Genomic DNA, 16,267 nt, shown 5'->3' on the forward strand with positions numbered 1-16,267 from the left:
ATTTTAATAGTACAGTTCTGAGAAGGTAGAGAATAGTAACAGAGCATACAAGTAGTACAAATTCTAGTTTTAATTTCTAGTTAACATAATTCAGTTTCCTACATTTTGTTCTCAGGTCATTCACATTCCCTGTTTGGGTCTGAAGTCCTGAAGGGAAGATAAATGCAAAATTTTTAGAAAGATGTATTCCCCTTCCTTTCCCTGTTCTCCCAGTAGAGAGATGATATACAACATCTGTAAACTTAAAAAAGGAAAGACATCACTGCTTTTAGGTTCCTTGTGCTTAACATTCTAAAAAACTCACTCCCATCTGCAGTATGTAGTGGGTTACATGAAGAGTTGAACAGAAAAGCCAGAACAGAGATAGGATTTTACAGCCCTCTTGAGTTGTCCTCCGAACTTTCTTATTTGAGGTATGCTGTCAGAACCCAATCTTACCAAACAAAACTCTTTCTATGCACATTCTAATATAACTTTTTCATAGCAGATTCTAAAACCAGTAAAATTTTGTTTACATATCAACAGTGGTTAAACAAGAGGAAGGAAGATTAAGAATGAGCTACATATAAAACCCATCAAGTAACATTTTACCAGGCTAAAAGTATTTTGAAAACAATGGCACTTTTGTCCTTTCCACCTCAAGATAAAAACAGTCATATCTAGAGGGAAGGGAGGCAATTTACCATTACACCCCGGCACCCATACCTTCCTAGTTTAGCAACCTTTTTTAAAGTGAGCTTTACTTTTCTTCTCTCTGTTGACAGAAGTCAACTGTTTCATAGTTTTTAAGAGAAAAAACAGTTTTCAGATTAGAATCACTTTCAAGATCTTATGGTTTCTGTTGAAGATAAACAAGAACTTCAAATATGGTAAGATGAAAATAAAATGTCAAATATAAAAAAATAATTACAAAACAAATTTAAATTATCACAATTATCAATTTTAGTATTTATTGAAAGGTGGAAGACAAGGAAAATTCCTCTCCAACTTCAAAAATAAATCCTGCACCTTTGCTAAATGCAAAATAAACTGATATTTGCTTTACATGACAATGAAATTACCCCCAAAAATAATTAATCCAAATATACCAAAAGAGTGCTAATCTATTATTTACAAAGATGATCTTACCTGCCATAAGTATTCAGGAAAAACCTGTTTTACATTCAGGAACACTAATGAAATAACCTTGAATACTTAACCCAAGAAATAAAGTATTTCCTACCTTCCATGACCACCCCGCCGCCAGTTACAGAATGGATAAAAAAATGAATACATGTGGAAACAAAACAGCATTTCCAATAACTTTATAACACATGCATGCATGCACGCATGTGCACGCATGCGCGCACACACAACCACACACACACACACAGTGCTGCGCTAGATCAACCTAATCTTTAAGGTCAATAGCTGTAGCGACAAAGAAGATAATAAATATGGCTTTAGTACAAGTTTTCAACCAAATATCACAAATGCTTAATTCTTTTGATAGCTAACCTGAGTATGGAATATATATTACTTACCAAAGAGGATATGACCAAAAATAATTAAGAAGAAAAAAAAAAAAATCTCTGTAGCAGACACCACTGAGGTACCTTAGTTTCGCTTTTTTTTGTAAAGGTCTGTATAGCAATTTAATAATTTACATAATAACATTTATTCCCTATAGTATAAGTTCATATAGAAACTATCTTATGTGCTTTATTGTTCTGGTCCAAGAAATTGGCAATAATAACAGAAAAGTTTTGTTCCGATAAAGAACTGGAGTGGACTAGCTAGGAAAACTTTTTAATACAATATTGAAATAAGAATTATTTGTATGTAGCAAATGGAGCCAATAAGCTCTCAGGTTGCATCTGGAGAGAATTTTAAAATTATAAACTGTAACACAGAAAGATAAGCATGACTCAAGGTAAAGGCTGAATCTTGAAAATCTGGGTTCACTGGCTTGTATTTCACCTCTACGGGGATGTATGCATTTTACAACACAATTAAAATTTCAAAATATGGAGAAGTTTGACAATAGGTTAAACGGGAAACTACACTTAAAAAGTAACCACTCTGGTTGTTTTAGGTATGTCTTTAAAAGTTTAAGGCTCATATATTTTGGAGGCATATCCTAAAGACATTTTCTTACAGTATGGTCTCCTGCATCTATGTGTGTGACACTGGAAAAATGGAGCTAAAGCAAACCATGTTAAATATCCCACCCTTCACTTAAAAAAATAAAAACCTAAACATTTTAATCACATTCTCTCTCAATTTTCAATACTGGTTTATTATAAACTTCTGTCTCTCCCCAAAGTAGGTATAAATACATAAATTTAGCTTAAAATTGAAGATAAAGGTAGTGAGAAGCAAGATAAGAAAGTTATAAAACAAAAACCCTATTTACATTTTGATGATTTATACTTTCCTTACTCCATGAAAATTCATATGCTGCAAATAGATTGATTTCTTACAAACCATTGATATTTCTGTATAATATTTGCCTGCCCTTTTAAATTGGAGGTCAGAAATGACACCATTGCTACAGTTTATTATTTCTAGCGAAATGCCTTCAAGTGGCTTCTCCCTCATCAGAGAGATAAAGCAGCTTTATGGGCCAGCGTAGAAGCCACTGAATGGGAACAGCTACACAAGCTCAAAAGGCAGCAGCACAGAGAACTCCAGCTGAAAGTATCAACCAAAGCATGAGCCCAGAAAAATACCAAATTCAAGTTAAAGAAAATAAATTGCAAATGCAGAGTTCTTAACATCAAAGCAAACATTAGAGACATTTGCTTGACTTTTATTACAATAATGAAAGCAATTTGAAACAGTGCTAAAGTCCATCATTGAAGAGATTTGTTTTAATCATCTTTGGCGAGGCACTGGCAATCTTGTTTCCTATGCCAGTTTTCCAGAGCTTCTTTTCAAAGAAAAAAAAAATCTAAGTTGTTTACTTTAGTAAGGTAGGGAGAGGGATGCTTAGAAAGATCAAGTAACAAATTTTGTTAATTATACTTCTGTATATGGCAGTTAAGTCACTGCACTTATTTTAATATGCTGTATTTGCCATCTTTTTCTCCTGTTCCTCAAGAAATATGTAATAAAATATTTTAACTGCACGCAATTAAACTTTCTGTAACTGAGCATTTTTTTCCCAGCTACTATTAGATACAGTATAGGTGCTGATTAATAAGAAAATTTTCTCCACTTCTTATTCCACACACTACAAAGAAAATTCACGTAATAGGGCTATATAATCTGCCACATAACTTCATTAGTTAGAAGGGTTAGATACCACTAAAATACCTTTTTTCTCCCAACTTATAACATTTTTCTATTACCTAAACTGCCTTCTTAACATTGAAATATTTTAAAATATATTCCAGGGAGTATAGGAAGTTTCACATACTCATTCAGCGATTTAGGAAGTTATGCAAAATATGGTAACATATATATATATTCCCATACATACACACATAAATATGCTTTCATAACTGAATCTTGGTTTTAAAAATGCTTGCACAGTGTGGGGAACTTAAATATTAACTAGATTTGAATACATACAGTTGCACTCCATTAGCACTTGATATACCAGCAGAAACATAACAGATGAAATAAATGATTTAAATGAATGTTGTTTTTTGTTTTTTGGCAGACCCGACAGAAAACATGTTTATTGTTATGAACCTTTATTAAGTGGCTCACATTTCAGTATAAATCACACTAAAAAGATTTTTTAAAAGCTATTTACACTACAGTGCTGACACATTTAAAATGGAAAAAAAAAAAACTGGTATAAATAAACTATGGAAAAGCCTTAATTGTCAAAAAAGAATTCTGGCTCATATTACAAAATATATATATATATGGTAATGTCAGCTCTATTCTAAAACCTACAACTCCAACTCAAAGGATTTTTTTAAAGACTGCTTTGTTTAAACCTGCAGTGTTGACAGTGCTTCTGGCCCTAAGTGCTTTGCTACTTCACAGTTATGGACAGGCACTGAGGAATGTTACAAAGCTACTTAAACTATATTTTGTAACAGACTTGGGAGCAAGTCCTCCGCTTGCTTTCAGAATTCATGAATCTTTATTACACTATTAAGTTTAGGGAAAAAAAATTTAAATGGTATGTACAAATTTAACACAAAATGTCATCATCTTTTCTCTCTTGATTTGAATGTGTTGAACTATGTTGCCTTGTATCAACTAGACTTATGAGACTTCCAGGACACAATTCTTCCTTTAAATCTTTGTTGCTATTTTCAAATTTAGAGTCCACTTCAATCTTAAATTCTGTAAATTGAACATGATCCAATTTTGCTTTAACATTCTTGCTATCCATATTATTCGGTCCTCCAGTCTTTTCAGGAATATAAACATTCACAGGTTCTTCCTTGATTCTTACAGATGCAACAGGTTCATGTTTAATCTGCTGTAATTCATATTTAGAATGAAGTTTGTCTGAAAAAATAGAATCCAAGGAGGTTTTGCTTACAGCACAAATCGTGCTGTCAGTGTGAGGTCCAAGAACTGATGATGTGGAATCTGGTGATGTGTCTGTTTCATGAGTAACTGTATTCTGAGCAGTGTCCTCCTGTGAATGATACAACTTGAGCCGAACATGCCATGCTAAACTGCATACGGCTGAAACTGTCTTGAACTGATGAACAACATTCCTTGGAATAAAATAAATGTCATTATCATACAGCTGAATCCTGGCATAGCGAATGCCTTCCCTCCTCAGTTGATTAAGTTTTGCATCATCAACCCACTGGACACACTAAAACAAAACAAAACACAAAATACCAGTAAGCCTTTTCCACAATAAAAATTAAATTGAGGATAATAATAGTTTTAAATATACCTGGGACAGTGGAGGTTCATGTAAATCTAACTGCATTCGTTGAACTACTTCTAAGAAATCTTCAGCATGAAAACAAATTACATCTTTGGTTATTCGGGGTTGATCAGGCCTAAAAAAAGAACAAGAGATAATGAAGAGTCTGCCATTAATGTTTTACTCTGCTAAGTCTTTATTAAATTCAAAGCAGAAGGGACTTCCGTGGTGGTCCACTGCTTAAGAAGAATCCACATTGCAATGCAGGAGACGTGAGTTCCACTCACAGTCACGATCCCACACGCCATGGAGCAACTAGGCCGGGGCACCACAGCTACTGAGCCCACACACCCCGGAGCCTATGTGCCACAACGACTGAGCCCATGCACTGCAACTAGAGTTCATGTGCTGAAATGAAAGATCCCACATGATCCAAGAGACCCTGCTCGCTGCAACTAAGACTCAATGCAGCCAAATATGTATATATATGTCCATATACACACACACACACACACACATATATATATATTAATTCAAAGCAAAACTAGTTTATGGTCAAAATCAAAGTAGTATCTTAGAAATAAATTGTAATTAGAAGACCACTTTACATATTTAAACAAAGGATAACACTATGAGATTTAACCTAAATATGGATAAAACAACTCATTTTATTATTTATATAATATATAGGCATAGCAGAGCAGAAACTTTATCCATTGATCAAGGAAGGGAGAAGAACAAAGGAAATTTTAAGGAGTAGAAGGAAGACATGTCATCAGGACTCTTGGAAAGAGGAGGGGATTTCCAGAAGCAGCCACATCTCATTTTATTATGGCTATATGTAACGATGTTTTGAAAAATTAAATTGACTTGACTTGGTTAAATTACGCAAATCAAAAAACTAAGTGTTTATAGTTAAGGTCAGTACTTCAACAAATTAAGTATGTAATTAAAAACACAACACAGAAGTCAGAGGTAAATATGGAGAGGAAGGGAATACATTCTTTCAATCTAGGCGTATATAACTGCAATGATACAGTAAATCCCTAAATAACTTTTAAAAAAGTTAAGAGACATTTATTAGGAAAGTGCTTATAAAGTAAACTGTTACCATTCTACTTGTGGAGGTTAATAGTATCTTTAATTATACTTCTAAACACCCCCAAACTCTTCAATTAATTAATAATATACACATACATGTTTATAAAAGATGCTCAAAATGGATTCTGGAATAAAATTCCAAGCAAAATAAATACCACCCCCCCAATCATATTGAGGCAAATCATAACCAATTTATTTTAATAAACTAGTGATAAAGAGAAAATCTAAAACTTATGCATATTAATATACAGGGAAAGAGTGTAAGAATGATTGCACGCTACATCAGAGACAATGCAAGCCAGAAGAAAGCAGACTATCTTTAAAGTATTTGAAATAAAAAGTAAATCTAGAATTCCGTATCCCCAAAAATATCCTTAAGGAAGCGTGAGATAAATAATTTTCAGACAAAAACTGAGAGAACCTGTCACCAGAAGATTGCACAACAAAGAAGGTCAAAGAACTTCTTCAGGCGGAAGGAAAATGATATTTCAATGAAAATGCAGATCTATTCAAAGCAATGTAGAATGCAAGTAATAGTAAATATGAAAGTTATTTTATTCTTATTTTTAAAATATTTTCAGAAATATATCCTTAATGCAAAAGGAAGCAACATATGGGAGGGGGGAGTGATGTTATAGAATATAGAAAGCAAAATGTATAATAATTAACACAGAGGCCATAAATGGGGGCATGGAAAGATGGCAGTACACTGTTGAAAATTCTTACACATTACATAGAAAAGTATGGTATTATTTAAAGATACACTATGATAACTTTAGGGCAACCACTACTAAACAAATAGTGGAGGTATAACAGTGCATGCTCAGTTGTGTCTGCCTCTTCGCAGCTCCATGGACTGAAGCCCACAAGGTTCCTCTGTCCATGGAATTTTCCAGGCAAGAATACTGGAGCAGGTTGCCATTTCCTACTCCAGGAGATCTTCTCAACCCAGGGATGGAACCCATGCCTCTTGTGTCTCCTGCCTTAGCAGGTGGATTCTTTACCACTGTACCACCTGGGAAGTCAGTGGAGGTATAATGAAACACTAAAAAAGGTAAGAAAGAAAAGTGGGGAAAAGGAATGAACTGACATATAATATGGAGTCTTTCAATCCATAAACAAGGTATATCTCTTAACATCTCTGTAAATCTTATTTTTCTCATTGGTGTTTTGTAGTTTTTAGTGTAAGTCACTTATTTAAAAAAATTAATCTAAGTATTTCATAATTTTTATTTTACTACAAGCTGGCATTATTTTTTCTTTTCATTTTCAAAATCTTTCAAAGTATTTACTGCTAAAATATAGTTATATACAACTAACTTTTCAATATTGTCTTATCTTGTGACTTAGATAAATTCTAGTACTTCTTTTGTAGACTTAGAATTATCTCTACACACAATTATTGTACCTTATTCTAAGACCCTGTAATTCCATGTCTATGTATTTACTGAAATGAAATTATATGTGCACACAAAGTCTTGTAAGGAAATGTTCATAAGAGCTTTATTCATAAAAATCCCAAACTGGAAACAATTCAAATGTCTATCATCAGGTGAATGGATAAATCAATTGTGATATATCCATATAATGATATACCACTCAGCAACAAGAAGGAATGAACTACTAAGACACCTAACACTAAATTTTAGATTTTAGATAAACCTAAAAACTATCATACTGAGTGAAAGAAGTCAGACAATATATGATTCTATTTACATGAGATTCTAGACTAGGCAATGCTAACCTATAAAGACAGAAAATAGGTTAATAGATGTCTCGAGTTAGAGTAAGAATGGGGAGAGATTAACTATCAAGGGATACAAGAAAAACAAAATGGTCTATATTTTAGTTGTGGTAGTGGTTAACATGGCTGTATATATTAGTCAAAACACATCTAACTGTATACTTGTAACAAGTTTTGTATTATTGAATACAAATTATATTCCATTAGTTGATTTTTCAAAAAACTGAATTCCAATAGGCAACCTTGAATATATAAATCTATGTGTATTCTGTCTTCCTAATACTAAAAAGTGATAGAAAATTGACCAACACTTCACAAGTCTATCTAGTTTAAGATCTCTTTATAGTCTAAATCAATTTAAGTCTTGTATCTCAAATTCATGTTAAGCCAGGCTCTAAAATAAAATCAATCATCTAATACCTAACGTCTCCTTGAGAAAAAGAGGAGAACCGAAAATGCTAAGATAAGAACACTAAGACAGTGCTCCAATTTCCTTAGTACAGCTTAGGTTAACAGCAAGAAACAATAATAAAGCGATCATAAACCATGTTTGCATCAGAGCCATGAAACCATCTTAAAAGTATCAACCAAATTATTTTCTTACTATCTTTATTATAATATTAAGAGATCAAAGTGGTCATGTATGGATGTGAGAGTTGGACTGTGAAGAAAGCTGAGCGCCGAAAAATTGATGCTTCTGAACTGTGGTGTTGGAGAAGACTCTTGAGAGTCCCTTGGACTGCAAGGAGATCCAACCAGCCCATCCTGAAGGAGATGAGTCCTGGGTGTTCATTGGAAGGACTGATGCTGAAGCTGAAACTCCAGTACCTTGGCCACCTCATGCGAAGAGTTGACTCATTGGAAAAGACCCTGATGCTGGGAGGGACTGGGGGCAGGAGAAGGGGACGACAGAGGAGGAGATTGCTGGATGGCATCACCGACTCGGGCATGAGTTTGAGTAAACTCCGGGGGTTTGTGATGGACAGGGAGGCCTGGCGTGCTGCGATTCATGGGGTCGCAAAGAGTCAGACACAACTGAGTGACTAAAATGAACTGAAGAGATCAATGCATCACTGGTAGATAAAGTAAACTGTATTTTACAAAAGTGAGAAAATTCATAACTAGCAACATCTCATTCCAAAATCTACCTCAGGAATATTCTTAAATCTGGCCCCTAATATAATTTGACAATAGTCTTTTTCACTGTGAAATTGCTAGCTTCAAGCACTTTTTAATTCAGTAACTGTAGTGAACTATGATGGACCTGTGAAGGACAGGAAACAATCTCTAACATCAAATCACATATAAAGTGGAGAAAAAGCAAACATGAACAATAATTAAAAGAAACCTGAAAGAGATTTAAATAAAGTTAAGGCCAAGAAACAAGAATATTTATCTCTGAGGAAAAATATAAATATGTGGCTAACTTTATTGAATACTATCTGTAAATCAGATTTCACTTTAATAAATTTTGATGCCACTCTTAAATCTTTTTACCAAACATTCAAGAAAAATCCCATTAATCTGAAATGGGTTTGTTGTACTGATTTCCACAGACAAATTTGCCTTTAGTCTTTGACAAAATTAGCATTTTAAACCAGATTATAGTAAGAACTTTGAAACTGTATGGGAATCACCACAGATATTACCATTTAACATAAACACAATTATTATTATTATTGAATCATAAACTACTAAATTATTAACATCATTTTCCTAAAGCACTCATAGGGTTAGCTTGGTACTAGCTACTTTGCATATCTGAAATCATAAAGCTTCATTTATGTTAAGGAACAAAGTCAGTTTATACTGGCTTCCCCATTCAGTATTAATTTATAAAATATTACTTTAAATTTTCTTTTTTGAACATAGGGTCAATTTTGTATTCACAACTCTTGAAAATACAATTTCCTCATGTAGAAAATACAAGCCATATTATTCAAAACATCTTAGAAATCTATGCAACAATACTGACATTTTATATTTTCAGAATTAAAGTTTCTTTTTACTTAGAAAACTTTCTTACATGCTAAGTATTTAATTCAACTGCTTTAATAAGTGAAATAGCATATTTCAACTTAAGTTTCATACCCAAACAATACCCAATTTGAAAACAAAACCTAATTGACCAAAGTTACCTTACAGTATAAATATAGCTTTGCTCTACGGGTTTTGTCAATTTAGTAAATGGAAATTCTCTTAATGTATGAGACAACCACTTTAAGTATATTATCCATTTTCCTTAAGAAAATTATCAATTTTTTCTAATCTATCAAAAGATTTAGTGAAACTTGCAAGCACAGCTGGAAAAATACTAATATACTAAGGTAAACAAACACTTAATAGATACCAAACCTTAAAAAGACAGCAAGTTAAAACAGTATAAAGGAAAAGCACAAGAAGCTGGAGTCAGTTCTGAAATCAGACTGAGCTCTGCCACTTATGAGCTATATAACTATGATAATACTATTTGACAGTCCTGAGTCTTAGTCTCCTTATATTAAAACTGTGAGCCAAAAAGCAGAGGAAATTAACTGAACATTTGTAAGCGGACATACAGTAAGCATCAGGTGAACCTTGGGTTCTCCATTACTGTACGTAAGACAACTGTTTTCAACTCCAGTCACGTAGAAAATCAAACTATTTCAGTCAAATCCAAAAGATAAAATCTAGATTCTATCAGTTGCAAATCTTTAGTGCAATTACACAAAAACAATATCCAAACACAGGAAACTGAAACCTTTTCCCCCACATTAAGAAGAATTACTGAAAAACTTCCCAAGAAAAAGTGCAGAAGCCATTAAGTAGCAGTAGTTAACATGTACCACTCTCCGCAGTGCACGGCCTTCAACACTCCAACGGCAGCTGTAGTCTGTCGTTCAAAACCTTGTCCTATGTGATCTGCATGAGCTCTTGTTCTGTCTTCAAAGAGCATTTCACGGGGCTCACTAGTTCGAGGTAGGTACTGCAGGTTTTTTATTTCATTGGTAGTTCTGTTTAAAAAAAAATTACATATATATATGTATATAAAGAGACAGGTAGGCTTAAATATTAAGGCTTAACTGCCTTCAAACGTTTGTATTAAGGCATTCACAGGTTTAACTTTTTAAAATGCATTAATATTTACAAATAATTACCTACTGTAAGTCAGGTACTACCTGGGCACTAGAGCTAGTCAACAAGACAGCAGTGAATAAGAGAAATTCTTATTCTTGGGGGAGTTTATATTCTTGTGGGAGAAATACCAAAATATAAACAGCAAGAAAACACTTGGCAATAAGTGCTTCCATAAAACACACATAGTTTACTGGAAGTAGGAGGGAAAAAAAACACTGTAGCTCCACTGTGGAGGACAGACATCTCCCACTGGCCCTCTCCTCCACCACTCACCTTCTAGAATCCATACGCATACAGAAACTGCTTACCACCTAGCCTCTCTCACTGCAGAAACCCTCTCAAATTTTGCTGCAGAAGGGGAACAGGGTGAGAAGAATTTACTTTGGGAGTCATCATCTTATTTATCACCCTGTATGATTTTTCTTTTGCTTACAGAGACAAATCAGGATTGCCCCCATTACTTTCTTATCTCATCCTAGTCTATCCCCTAGGGTCACTCTTCCTTTTGGTTCTCTTTATTTCCCACCCTCAATCTCTACTACTTCACCGCTCTTTGTGCATTCCTGTCTTAAAGTTTTACACAAACATTCACAGAGACACACAGACGCATACACCATGCTTTAATATCCTTTTTTCCTTTTTGTGATTAATGTTTTACAGATATCAGAAAGCTAGACGATGATGTTGCTTTCTGTGAAAAGTTAACAGGTTTTCAAACAATCAAGTCTGATCTCATTATACCACATTCTAATGAACTGAGACTTGATTAAAAGCATTAAAGCATTTGCCCAAAAAAAAAAAAAAAAAAAAAGCATTTGGCACAGTGCCTAGGGCAATGTTCTCATTAGTTGGTAAGACTATAACATGATGGGAAATGACCATATATATACCATGGATTTTAATCCTTGAGTTCCTCAAGGGGTTGGTGAACTCCCTTAAATTACATGTAACAATCTATGTACATCTGCATTGTTCTGAGGAGAGGATTTTGGATTCTCTAAATGATTTATAAATTTAAGTTAATCATTGAGATACATATCAAGCTTACCATTTACTCCCAACTTAAAAATGAACTTGTAAAAAAAAAATGAACTTGTAAAAATTTCATTCAACAAAAATTTATTTATTAAGCATCAGGCATTCTGTTTAGGTGCTAGAGACATTCGTAACAAGCATAACATTGTCCATGCTCTCATGTAACCTACATTTTACTCTATCACCATTTTTCCCTATTCTTTTTTTTTTTTTTAAATAATAAAAAGAGAGACCATCTTTATGTATCTAAAAAAAAAAGGTATTACCTCCCCCCAAGATCACCTACTCCATTCCCAACAATGTTAACCTAATGTACATTTTTCTACACGTTTCTCTGTGCTTACATATATATACTCTTATACATGTTTGTTTGTTTTTTTTCTTCATAAAAACAGAATCGTACTTAGCATATACTCTACATTTAGCTCTTTTCATCGGATATTCTTTCAGCTCAACAGACAAAAATTCATATGATGAAATTAACTATTTCACCGCATTCTTCTATAAGTGAAAGTTACTCAGTTGTGTCCGTCTCTTTGCAACCCCATGGACTATATACAGTCCATGGAATTCTCCAGGCCAGAATACCAGAGTGGGTAGCTGTTCCCTTCTCCAGGGGAATCTTCCCAACCCAGGAATCGAACCCAGGTCTCCCGCATTGCAGGCAGATTATTTACCAGCTGAGCCACCAGGGAAGCCCCATTCTTTCATAGGAATATAACAAAATGAATTCAACCACTCTAATAATGGACAATGAGATCATTTTATACTTGATCTCACTATAATAAATGCTGCAATTAGCATTCTTATGCATTTACCTTTAGTGCTTTTGTTTCTGGGGAAAGATTCCCAAAAGTAGGGATCCTAGTTCAAAGAGAGAGAGAGAGAGAATGTGTGTGTGTGTGTGTGTGTGTGAAGCTTTATGAGCTATTTTAGATTACTTTAAAAAAATGATTACAGAAGCTCATCCATCAACCAATAATATATATGACCCTGTTTCCTCACGTACCTACCACCCAGTAATATAATCACTCTATTAATACTTTCTGCCAATGTAATGGGTAAAAATAATATCCCATAATTCTTTTAACATACACTTAATATACAATTGACTACCTAGGGCCTATTTATCTATTGGGTTGTTTTTTTTTTCTCACATTTTTCTTCTCATTTAGAAAGGCTCTTTGTATATTAACTTTAGTCTGTCACGTTACAAGTCCAGTTTTGAGCTTTGTTGTGTTGATGTCTTTTTTCTCACAATAGTATCACCATTATGTTTTTGCATCTTTGTTTAGGGAGGTCTCCCTTAAGCTTAAGTATTTTATTCTGGTATTTTTATTCTTTTTTTACTTATTATGTTCAAATCCCTTATTTCTTATATAACACTGGGGTTATGGCTTTGTTTCCCTTCAAATGGACTTCCAATTATGCCAGCATTATTCATTAAATAAACTTTTTTTCCCCATTTATCTTATTATTAAGTTCCCATTATACTTTGATCTATTTGTGTACTCTATCCTATTCCAGTGATCTTTTTGACCTTTATGGTAATTTTTAATGTGGAGTAAGATGAGGTCCCCCCTCACACGTATCTTCTCTTTCACAGCTTTCTAGACTATCTGCTGACTTTGTTATTCCATATGAATTTTGAAATTATTTTATCCAGTGCTAGAAGTGTGAGTCCAAATGAATCCTAAAATTCTAAAGGACTACCATTTGTATTCAATCCAGAGTATAGATCTAAATATCTGCTTAGGTCTTTCTTTATATTCTCCATAGATGTTTTAGTTTTCTTAAAATATTATTTATATTTGTTTCTGAATATTTATTCAATTTATTCCAATACAGTTTATAATGTCCCTGTTGTGAATGACATTTTTTCCCACCTCTTGTTACAATTTGTCATTTGCCTGCCATTTTTCATGTTTTATTTATATTTTATATTTATAAGAAATCATATCAGCATGTGTAACCATTTTTGAATTCTAAACTTCCCCTACCTTCTTCCTCCAACTTTCAACAAATACATACATACCAATGTACAAACACTCATTCCCAGCAATAAACATTTATATCCAACATACCTTTTCCTTTTGAAAGGTGACTTTGGCATGTCAGCCACAGGGATCATCTGTTCTCCCGGGCGCACCCACATGATGGGACCATCATCACTATCTTTCCGACTCTCTAATTTTAAACTAGATAGTGTCCCCCAGGGCAGTGTACACTAGAGGCAAATAATGACATAGAAATCAATTATTTTTTAAAACGAATCTTCAAATATATATTAAAGACTACTGTGTCCTTCACAAAATTTCATATATACATTTGAATTATGTACCTGTTTTAAATATATTTCTAAGTCTCTAATATATTCATAAGTTTGCCTTCAAAATATTCTATTTCAGACACATCAAGAGGATAATTATTCTTGGATGGTTTCCTCCACTTCTCCAGTTCTGCCAGAGGTATGATTCACTGTATTCATCATTTGTTAATCTTTCTACCAAATATATCGGTCATATTGTTAAGTAGGAAGATAGGCATGAGCAACAAGGGGTGGCCTGGCTGAAAGGGATGCAAGCTGATCTCTAAAACCCATCCCAGACACACATAGGAGAGTGCACAGATATGCTACAAAAATAACCACAGAGACTTTTCCAACTCCTGCACTTGTACCCTAGGCCCACAGTGGATACAAAATAACCACAGGGTCTTCCCCAAGTAATCTTAGGCAGCCAGGGGCCCATTAAGGGTTCATAAATAGACTACATCTGATCAGACTGAATTTTGGAAATATATAAACAACACAGTCTACTGTTATATGACTTGCAATTGTCAATCGGGCTTGCGTGTATGCCCATTTGCATTCCCTTTCATTGACTGGTGGTGAGTACAAGCCCTATTTTGCACAGGGCATAACCAAAAGGAAGAAACTGGAAGTATAAAAAGGGGGAACCCAGATGGAAAAGGAAGACTCCTTTGGGGTGGGCCTGCTTTCATATTTTGGGGGTGTCTGTCTAATAAAAGATCTGCCTGCTTGAGCTGAACTGAGCCGTAACTTGTCAGTTGTCTTAAACCCTTTAGTCAGTCGTTCCAAATTTTTGTTGTGATAAGGCAAGAGCCGAGAAAGAAAAATAAACCAACCCAATAATATAAGTTAACAAATTGGCAAAATAAGCAAGTTATCTTCCATGACAATCTATAAAAATGACCAACTGAGTTTTAAAAAATGGATACCTCAAATAAAAGGGGGCTACCTCTTTGAGTAGTTATAATTAAAACCTAACAGAACAAAGAGGAAAACTAAACCAAAATTAAAATTTATTTCTGTGTAGTAGTTCCTTGAAGAGGTTGCTGGTCTAAAACCAGGGATTAAAATATTTGAAAAGAAAACAGGAGCAACAGAGAATGACCAAGAGTCACCGTCCATAGAACGGTGAGAAAATGGGTATTTATAAACTATACCCCCCCCCTTTTCAAAAAGGGGAGGTTGTCAAATTACATTACTCCAGGAAGAATGCATTTATTTTGCTCATTTACTTTTAAGATTAAAATCTGAAATATAAATATTTAAATGATTTTTTTATTTTTTCTTTACTTCTTAAATTATGAAAGTATGATAACATTTACAGGAGACTTGGAAAATACAGAACAAAGTTACATACAGTTCTAGTATATATTACAACTTTTTAAATAAATAAATAAAGATTTTTAGTTGTAGTTTCAATATCAAACTCTCAAAAATTAATAAAATGAATAGACAGAAAAGTAGGAGGATAAAGGAGACCTGAAAAGCACCATGAACCAATTCAACATAATTAAGATTTATAGAATTTTCACACAACAACAGGATACAAACCCTATTCAAGTTCCCACAGACTATATAAACCAGGAGAAACTGGAACATATCCAGGGACATAAAACAGTGCAAAAATTTCATCATCTGAAAGTACTGAAATCATACATAATCTGTTCTCTTATCACTGTGGAATTATTTTAGAAATCAATATCAAAAGATATCTGAAAATAACTCACATATTTTCAAGTACAATGTGACATTTACCAAGAGAAATCTTTGACTCACCATTGGAAAAGCCTCAATAAAGGTAAAAGACTTAAAAAAGCACAGAGGGTGATTACAGAAAAAAAAGCAGTTAGGTGAGAAATTAACATCAAAGATACTTTTTAAAACCCATCTATTTGGAAATTAAGCATCCACTTTTAAATGATAGGTGTATCTAAGAAGCCATAACAAGGAAAATTAGAAAATATCTATAACAGAATAAAAATGAAAAAAAAATAATTTATCAGAATTTGCTGCATGCAGCTGAAGCTGCTCAATGCAACTAAATATGATGTGGACTCTTAAAAATAATGCATGAAAACAAATAATGGACACTAGCTTAAAATGTGAAATTTGAACAAAATCTGTATTT

General features: G+C 33.7%; 1 protein-coding gene across 1 annotated transcript in view; it reads right to left on the reverse strand.

The window, feature by feature from the left end:
* Positions 1-2,749: 2,749 nt before the first annotated feature.
* RSBN1L (round spermatid basic protein 1 like) overlaps positions 2,750-16,267 on the reverse strand; it is a 79,137-nt gene continuing 65,619 nt past the window's right edge. Inside the window, exons 5-8 of the mRNA XM_061165170.1 lie at positions 13,913-14,055; positions 10,502-10,669; positions 4,859-4,967; positions 2,750-4,774 (exon numbers count right to left, since the gene is read on the reverse strand). Of these exons, the coding sequence (XP_061021153.1) occupies positions 4,133-4,774; positions 4,859-4,967; positions 10,502-10,669; positions 13,913-14,055 (1,062 nt within the window). The 3' untranslated portion in view covers positions 2,750-4,132. The remainder of the gene's footprint in view (positions 4,775-4,858; positions 4,968-10,501; positions 10,670-13,912; positions 14,056-16,267) is intronic.

This window comes from Dama dama, chromosome 18, assembly GCF_033118175.1.
Source record: "Dama dama isolate Ldn47 chromosome 18, ASM3311817v1, whole genome shotgun sequence".
Taxonomy (NCBI): domain Eukaryota; kingdom Metazoa; phylum Chordata; class Mammalia; order Artiodactyla; family Cervidae; genus Dama; species Dama dama.